The following is an 8744-nucleotide window of genomic DNA, read 5'->3' on the forward strand; positions in this document are numbered from 1 at the left end:
TACATGTGGGGGTGGCAGTGGAGGAGGTAGAGGGAGAGAGAGAAATTCCCAGCCACCGAGCAAAGGAATAGGATGGGGGACCCGCTGAGCAAAGAGAAGGGGGAACAGCTGGAGACCAGCAAGAAGAGAAGTCTGATTGGCCACACGCTGGCCTCAGCCAGCGCCCCGCTGTCTACCCTGGCCCACTGCAGACGACCTTTCCAGCAGAGTCCCTACTTCTCGGGAGGCTGCGAGGCTCTGTTCCTTCGGAAACAGCATTGTGTGGGGTAAGGTTCAAGGTTTGAGGTGAGATTGGTATGCAAATGAGGGGCTGTGGTGCAGGCTGGGAGGGACTGAGTGGGGGGGCAGGAGGATGGAGGGAGTTTCAGCCTCTGGGCAAGAGAAGTTGGAAGGGGCTGCTGGGCGTTGGGGTTCGGGGGGCAAAAGCTCTGATGAAAAAAATCATTCTTGCCACTGCAGAGGGCTTACCCTGGGCCCAGCTGAAATGAACAAAGGAGACGAACGTGCTAGATACTTCTGCAGCTGCACTATCAGAAACACGCCCGCTCCCTCACACCCGCACCACACACATTCCCTGACCCGTCTGTGCCTCTGTGCAGGAACTCGCGCAGACGCTTCTGCTTACGTGCTCATCACACACGCACGTAATCACTGGTGCACACACGCAGACATCTAGGGAACTCTCTAGATGTGTACATGCCCCCCCAGCTACATGCAAGGAACACTTTCTGTTCCCGTGATCATTTGTTTCTAAAAAGCTGTATTTAGGGGTGCCCCCGGGGAGGCTCAGTCGGTTGAGCTTCCGACTTCGACTTCGGCTCAGGTCATGATCTCACAGTTCTTGAGGTCGAGCTCACTGCTGTCAGCGGGGAGCCTGCTTCGGGTCCCCTGGCCCCCTTTCTCTCTGCTCCGCCACCACTTATGTTCTCTCTCTTTCTCTCCAAACAAGTAAACGTTTTTCTTTTTTAAAGCTGCATTAAAAAAAAAAAAAAAAAGCTGCATTTAGGAAGTATATTTTATAACTAACGTTCTTTTTACATTATATGTCAGTTTTTAAAAGCATGAACTCTGAGCGTGCTAGGTGTGCCTTAGTTATCTCTGCACCTCCAGAGAGGAGTCCAGTGCCCGGAACATAACGGACACCCCATAAATGTTTGTTGAGCAAATGTGTGATGGATGCATGATCTTTTAAAAAGCCACAAGGCTCCTTGATGATGAGATTTCTCTAAACCTAGCTTGGTGACTAATGATGGTACTCTGCGCGTGTGGTCGTTAGGACATTTGTATAAATGCACGAGTGTATGCCTAATTAGTAGGGAGGTGTGCAGACAGGGAGCCTTGCATGAGATGAGTAAACGAGCCTTTGCCAGGTGTCTACACGTGCCTGTGTGAGCGAAACTCAGCGTGTGTGAGAGCCCACTGGCACTGAAGTTGGGTGGCGGTGGGAGGGGCTGGCAGGAGAAGCCCCCTAGACAGAGCCCCAGCCGTTCGGGGGCTTGCACACGCAATAGATGCACTGAGTGTATAACGACATGGAGTCGGCAGGTGTGGGGGTGGGAAGTGAGTCGTTCCCGAGAGAACCCTGCCTCTTGGGCGGCTGCCCCTCCTCCTGCCCGTCCCCCAGGACTGGGCTCCGACGTGATTTAACCTCCTCCTCATTTCTGCTGCCACTGCCTCCCAGGGTCCCCATGAAGCTCCTGGCTTTCCTGAGCCTGCTGGCCCTGGTGCTGCTAGAAGCAGGGACAGCTTCTCCCCCAAAGGGGAGGAAGAGGAGAGACCCGACGAACGAGGAAGGAGATTCTTACGAGGTCCTGAATCTGGGGAACTACGTCCCTGACCCGGACAACTACGATGAGGTCATTGACCTGAGCGACTATGAAGGGCTCATGGACTATGAGGACCAGCTCCCTGAGGTAAGGAGCACACAGCAGACCAACTGTGTTCCCTGTAAGAACTGGGTGTCGGGGCCCGGCCCCTCTCCAGCTGCCCGCAGTGCAGGCATCTCAAGCCTCCACGTCTTTCTCCAGGAGGGGGAAATTCTTGTCCCTCCATAGGAACTTATCACGTAGATAATGCTAAGAAAGAGGACGGCAAAAGTTCAATTTCTTCGTCGGCTTCTAGCAAACCTGACGGGATCCCCCATAGAAGTCATACATCTGTAGCCTGCCGTCACATAAGACCATAAGCCATGTCTCACTGGGTGGGAGTCAGCGACGTCTTCATATTCTCGCTAGAAAAAGAAGCTCCAAACCCCATCTGCTCTGTCTTCTAGTCTGAAGTTCTTTCTCAGCACTTCCTGGCCTTTGCAGGGGCTGATCTGCAGCCCGCACCCGTTGGCTGCGTGAGCTCAGTCAGTGCTGAGCAAGAGGAAGCGTGGCGGCCCGGGCGACCCAGAGACACGGATTCCAGCTCTGGACAGCTTGGCCACCAGCCGCCTCCTTGATCCCTGGTGCTCTCCTCTCTGGGCCCATTTCCTCCTCCATGTAAGGAAGATACTGGACCAGATGCTCTTTAAGAAGTTCCCTTCCTCCCTCCCCTTTTTCTCCACAGTGACTCTTTGTAAGTTTGAAATCGGGCACTGAGGTCCGTAGAGTCCAAAGTCAATAACTGGCCTACTGTGTGCTACGTGCTATGTCTCCAGGTCAAAGCAGGATCCAGCCTGGATCCTCCAGCCAGGATCGGTTCCACTCAGAGCACGGTGAATCCAAGGACACTCTCGTCAAAGCCCACCGTGGCCAAGCCTACTATGCTGGGCCTCCCAGGCTCCCCAAGCAGCCACGGTGAGTTCACGGTCACAGGTCTCAGTACGCATAGGTCACAGGCCATGTAGCCATGACCCAGCCCTGGGGCTACTACAGTAAAGTGTGGTTGGGGTAGGGAGGGAAGGGTCGGGAGCTAACCTTTACTGTAAGGGAGAGTTAAAAGCTAACCTTTACTGTAACCTTTACTGTAAGCTGTCCCTACTGCTTTTTGCTGGATAGGAGGCCAAAAAAAAAAAAGAAAAAGAAAAAAGAAAAGCAAGAACTCTGCTCTTCCTAGCAAAGCCACCCTACCTTAATTAACAGCATCACTAGGGGAGCGGGTTGAGTGGTAATTAGATTAGAGACAATTAAAAGCCTGTAGAGGAGAATAAATAACTTTGTGGCTGTCACTTGGCATGGGGGCAGATGAAGCAGTCATACTGCTTTTCGGCTCTAAATTCCCCCTTAGCAGCTCTCTTCCCCTCCCTGATGCCCTCCTGGAGACTGGGACACCGGCACATCTGACAATAAGGGGTTGGCACTCTTTGGGGATCAAACTGAAGCAGAGGAGGGATGCAGTTAATTCCTGACTTGCTTGTCCCTGGTCCCTGTTCTCCTGAGATATTTGCCTTGGATGGATCTAGCGTATCCGGGCATCAGTAGGAACCCATGACCTCTCGGAGCTGTAGCATCCCGGGCTTAAAAAGACCATAAAAGGCCTAGCTTGATCTGCCATTCAAGGCCTTGGGCTAAGAAGGGCCCTGAGGTCCTCTCTGCTCCACCCATAGTGGTCACTGCCTGCAAAGAAAAGCTGCCTCTTAATCTCGGGGCTGTGTCCCTGCTAACAGATTTCGCCCTTGAGTTGGATGAGCGGTGGTCTCCCGTAATCTCTTGTAGTGGCAAGTAACGGAAACTACCCGCACCAGTCGGTTGTATGAGCCAGCAAAGCCGTCCCAACTTTTCAAAGCCAGTTTGGGCTTGAAGGCCTGACTTATGTCTAATGACCACCGGTCATGGCATGAGAACAGGAGAGAGCTATTTCCTGGGATGCTGACATCATAAGAACGGGAAATGAATCCTAGGCAAGCACTGTCCACTCCGTCGTGGCTTCATTCTGCTTCTCGGAGCCAGACAGAACGTGTCTAACTCCTCGCCCACAAGGCAGATGGCGGGACCAGCAACCATTAGCCATTTCGCCTAGTTCTGCCTTTAGTTTATCTTCATTGTGCCTTTGGGGACCAGAGAGGAGCCCCTATGGAAAAAAGACCAATGGATGTCCTAGAAACACCCACACAGGCCCAGGAAAACCTGCATCGGATTGGGGCCTGATAAGAGGACCAGTGGGCCGAGACTGGGTGACAATGGGGTGAGGATCTGCTCCTCTTGGGTTGGGGGCTGAGGGCCGGGCCGGGGGCAGCCCACGGCACTGCCTCGGCGCATTGCGACATTGAGTTCTAGCCGTGGCTCAGACACTCCCTGGGGCAAGGGCCGCCGGTCCCGGAGGCTGAAGGCAGTCGGAGAAGGGTCTCCCTGTGTTCTGCCTTGCAGCTGAGCCAGGCCTGCCTACCTGTCTGGTATGCGTGTGCCTTGGTTCCTCCGTGTACTGCGACGATGCTGACCTGGAGAGCATCCCGCCTCTCCCCAAGACAACCACTTACCTGTACGCCCGCTTCAACCGCATCAGCCGGATCCGAGCTGGAGACTTCAAAGGGCTGAGTATGTAATGCTCTGGCACAGCAGGAGGGCAGGACTGGCGGAGGGAACCCCACGGGCCCTCCGCCTGGGCCCCAGCCACACGAGCTGTCACACAGCGTCCCACCTGTGTTAGCCTTTCCCTGTTCGTTTCCAGTCTCCCCAGCTACCAAATGGAAATAGCCCCAAGTCTCCCTGATTCCTTTCCTTGAAGATGTTGGATAACAGAAGTGACCCGCCCACCTTTGTTCTCCCCAAAGCTCTGGAAAGCGGGGAAGGGGAAGATAGGATCAGGCCTCCATTTTCAGGATTCCCAGCCACTACAGCTCTGTGCCCTCCTGGCCTCTGGACAAGACCAGGCTACGTCGATTCTCCACAGCACTGACGCCATTTATCCATTTTTTGTTTGTCGTGTTTTCCTTCTGCCTTATACTTATTCCTATTCCTATTCCTAACATTCCTAAGGCATGTTATTCCTATGCCTTATACCCTGCCTCAGATAGGAAACCTGGGCTCAAATCCAGATGCTAGCACTAAATCCCATAGCCTTCTGGGCCATGGCGTCCTTTCGCGTCAACTAATGGTGAAGAGTGGGAGTGGGATGGGTCTAAGGATTGGTGGGCCTATCTTGCCCTACAAAGGTTTCTACCAAACCCATATCCATGGGCAGCCACCCCACAGGACAGAACTCCATGAGAAAGTATGGCCGAATCTGAGGGCTTTCCCAGGAGGCCCTGGTTTATCACGTCATTTCTTCTGGCTTGGACCTCACACGGGTGGAGAACTGGCTGGCATTGCCTATCTTTAAAAGGATGGGGCAGGGTACAGGTAGGTCCAGCAAGGGCCAGGAAGGATAGCGCGTCTCGTGACTTTCTGTATCCTCCCCCGTACCCCATAGCAAAACTGAAGAAGATCGACCTTTCCAGCAATTCCATCTCCTCCATTGATGATGATGCCCTCCGCCTGCTGCCTGCCCTGCGGGACCTGATCCTCCCAGAGAACCAGCTGGTGGCTCTGCCCGTGCTGCCCGCTGGCATCGAGGTCCTGGACGTCCGCCTGAACCGGCTCCAGAGCTCCGGAATACAGCCCGAAGCCTTCAGGGTGAGCCAGGGCCTAAAGTCCTCCATTTACCACTCTCCACGCATGCCCACAACCACACGCACACACACACACACACACATACACACACACACACCCTTGCCCTCATGGGATGTCCCTGCTCCAACACTATCCTGGGTATGAAAATCGAACCCCATTTTCTTCATCTGTTCCCATTTATTAAACTTTTTTTTTTTTTTGGTTTCAAGAAACTGATTCTGACTCCAGAAGAGGGTGTCTTACGACACGCCATCCCAAGAACTTCCAGGAAAAGGAAATGCAGGCCTCATGGGCTTGTTACTGGAAATGGGGGAGGGGGGGTGGCACCAGAAATGAGAGTCAGCAGCTCTCCCTCCGCCTCTTTTGGCACGTCTGTCCCATTCGCCTCTTGGCACCCGCAGCACCTGCGCCCCTAAACCTTAGGCTGTGCTGTGGCTTGAGATCGTGCTGGCTCCAACCCTAACCCTACCTAAAATTTGGAAAAAAGTGGGCTTTGGAAAAAAGCCCACTACTAACTGATTTTCTCTGACCAAGTGCTTGCGAGACACCATCTGATGGATCTCTGGCTGGCCACTCGTGCTGGGAAAGGCTAAACCCGAGGCACAAACGTGGCCCCTGCGACTGTCCCCTCAACGGGGCTCTGAGAGCTCCAGGAGTGGTGCCAGGGAGGCCGCGAGGAGGGGCTCACGCCCAGCTCTGCCACACGCACCCGCTCAGCCTGCCTCACGTGTGCTTTGGGCTCTCACTCTGCCGCTCCAGACGTTTCCAGAACATTCTCTTCACAGCCACTCCAGGACCAGATTTGGAGACTTCTCATTTGGGAAAAGTTGAGGCTGAACTGGGATGGCCCCTTGTCCTCCCTCCCACCCCGTCCGCGCCCCCTCTCCCCCGCCTACCCCTCGCTGCTCCTCATTACCAGCTCCGGCAGGCTCCCCCAGCTGCCAGACCTCAATGACAGCAGCTCTCCTGCTGCCCCTGGTGAGAGTTAGTGCCTGTGAGCTCCCGAGAGACTGGGCATCCCGTGCAGCACCCAGGCCCGAGCCTGACACGTGGCTGAGGCTCAGGAGGCCCTCCGTGAACACTGGGGCCCCGCTGGGCACCTGTCACTGCCAGGTCCCACGACCCCTGCCAGCCTCCCATGCCCTCTGCCTCCTCCCCAGGGGCTAGAGAAGCTGCAGTTCCTCTACCTGGCTGACAACTTGCTGGACTCCATCCCCGGGCCCCTGCCCCCCAGCCTGCGCTCACTGCACCTGCAGGTAAGCAGCCTCCCCAAGACCAAGAGCACTGCAGAGAGCCCAGGGGCATCCTGAGAATGCGGTGGGGTCTCCTTCCCAGGGAGCTTACTGGAGGCTTGGAGCAGAGGTCTTGCCCAGGCCATCGCCCACAGCCTCGGAGCGACTGCCTTCCTTTCCTTCCGAAGATGCTTCCTGTCCCTCAGCATCCTTCACCCCACCTCGCCAGCGGCCGGTTCCTTCCTCTGTCTCCTCCTCCTCCTCCTCCCTCCCTGCTCTCCACATCCATCCTCCACAGGCCTTCTCTCCTCACCCCTTGCTGCGTGGCCTCGGCCTCATGTGCCTCGGTTTCTCCACTCCCAAGAGGGGCGCGGGTGGGGAGAGCGGATTGATCCGTGCCTTCGGCGCTGCCTGGGGGCAGACTCTCCAGGGGGAGGTTTGGCAGCTGTCAATGTGTTCTTTCCAGAATAACATGATAGAGACCATGCAGAAAGACGCCTTCTGTGACACTGAGGAGCACAAACACAGCCGGAGGCAGCTGGAAGACATCCGCCTAGACGGCAATCCCATCAACCTGGGCTTCTTCCCCAGCGCCTACTTCTGCCTGCCTCGCCTCCCCACCGGCCGCTGCTGCTAGCTCACCGCTCCCCGTGCGGCGGCGGGAAGGGTGCGGGCCTCGCCTCCACGCGGTGGTCTGTCATCCAGGCCGGAATCGGCCCCCTGATCCAGTCGCAAAACTCACCCTCGCCCCCTGCCCCCACGGGCTGCACACGCGCACGCACACACACACACACGCATGCACACATAGATACACACACACACACACACACACACAGACATATAGACGTGCACGCGGAAACATAGACATACACACAGACACACGGACACACACGCGGGCACACGGACACAGACACGCACACAGACACACACGCGAAAGCGTCCCGCAGTAGCCAAATTTGCATTTTCTCATTCTCTTTCCTTAGCACCTTATGGCTCCTGACTCAGAAAATAGCAGCGTCTGGAGCAAAGCTCACTCCCATATTCGCCATCCGTCCTACCCACACAGAATGCCGGGAAGTCATGTACGAGGAAGAGGAGGAGGAGGAGGAGGAGAGAAAGAAGGGGGAAGTGGGAGAAGCAATGGCATGCGGGAGCCAGCTCTTACTACGAGGCTTACAGAACCAATTATTACACTTCCCAGACTTTTGTAAGCCAGTGGCCGAACAGGGCTTTCATTCAGGATTACATTATAAGCTCGCATTTAGATATATGATGTTGAAAGCACATGTAATAAATACTCAAACTCATGACTTGCCAATTATTTTACTAGTAAGCAATAAGTTCTTGAACTTACTCGCATCCGTGATGTAGTATCCAGTGACGGGCCCCTTAGTGCTTGTTTTTCCCGACAACACTTCCAAATGATATCACATGGGTAGTTTGAAATCGGCCATGGTGAGAGTTCTACCATGGAAATCAGTAAACGCGACACATCGGGATTCTCTGAGAGAGAGAGAGAGATGGTTGTTAAACATTTGCCAGCTCACCACTGAGGACAGAATAGCTACGTCGCCCACCAGGGTAGGGTGGGGTTTCTATGAGGCTTTCTTTATTTTCTTGCTCTTCCTAGGCCAAGGGCTTCCTGTTAGATTTGGAGGGGGACATTCATAAGGATGGAGACTAGGGGCGCCTGGGTGGCTCAGTCGGTGGAGCGTCCGACGTCGGCTCAGGTCATGATCTCGCAGTTCGTGAGTTCGAGCCCCGCGTCGGGCTCTGTGCTGCCGGCTCAGAACCCGGAGCCTCTTTGGATTCTGTGTCTCCCCCTCTCTCTGCCCCTCCCCTCCTCATGCTCTGTCTCTCTCTGTCTCAAAAATAAATAAAACATTAAAAAAATGTTTAATAAAAAAAATAAGGACGGAGACTGACAAGAATCTTCACCTGGATGCCCTCCTTGTAACGCTTACCTGTTCCTGGCACACTG

General features: G+C 54.8%; 1 protein-coding gene across 1 annotated transcript; it reads left to right on the forward strand.

Annotated features, from left to right (window-relative positions):
• On the forward strand, positions 1–7557 carry OPTC (opticin). Its single transcript, XM_042925278.1, has 7 exons — positions 1–266; positions 1682–1913; positions 2642–2780; positions 4290–4457; positions 5332–5534; positions 6692–6787; positions 7230–7557. Exons 1-7 carry the CDS (start codon positions 73–75, stop codon positions 7398–7400), a joined length of 1203 nt encoding a protein of 400 aa, XP_042781212.1. The 5' UTR covers positions 1–72; the 3' UTR covers positions 7401–7557.
• The last annotated feature ends 1187 nt before the right edge of the window (positions 7558–8744 follow it).

Source organism: Panthera leo, chromosome F3 (assembly GCF_018350215.1).
Source record: "Panthera leo isolate Ple1 chromosome F3, P.leo_Ple1_pat1.1, whole genome shotgun sequence".
NCBI lineage: Eukaryota > Metazoa > Chordata > Mammalia > Carnivora > Felidae > Panthera > Panthera leo.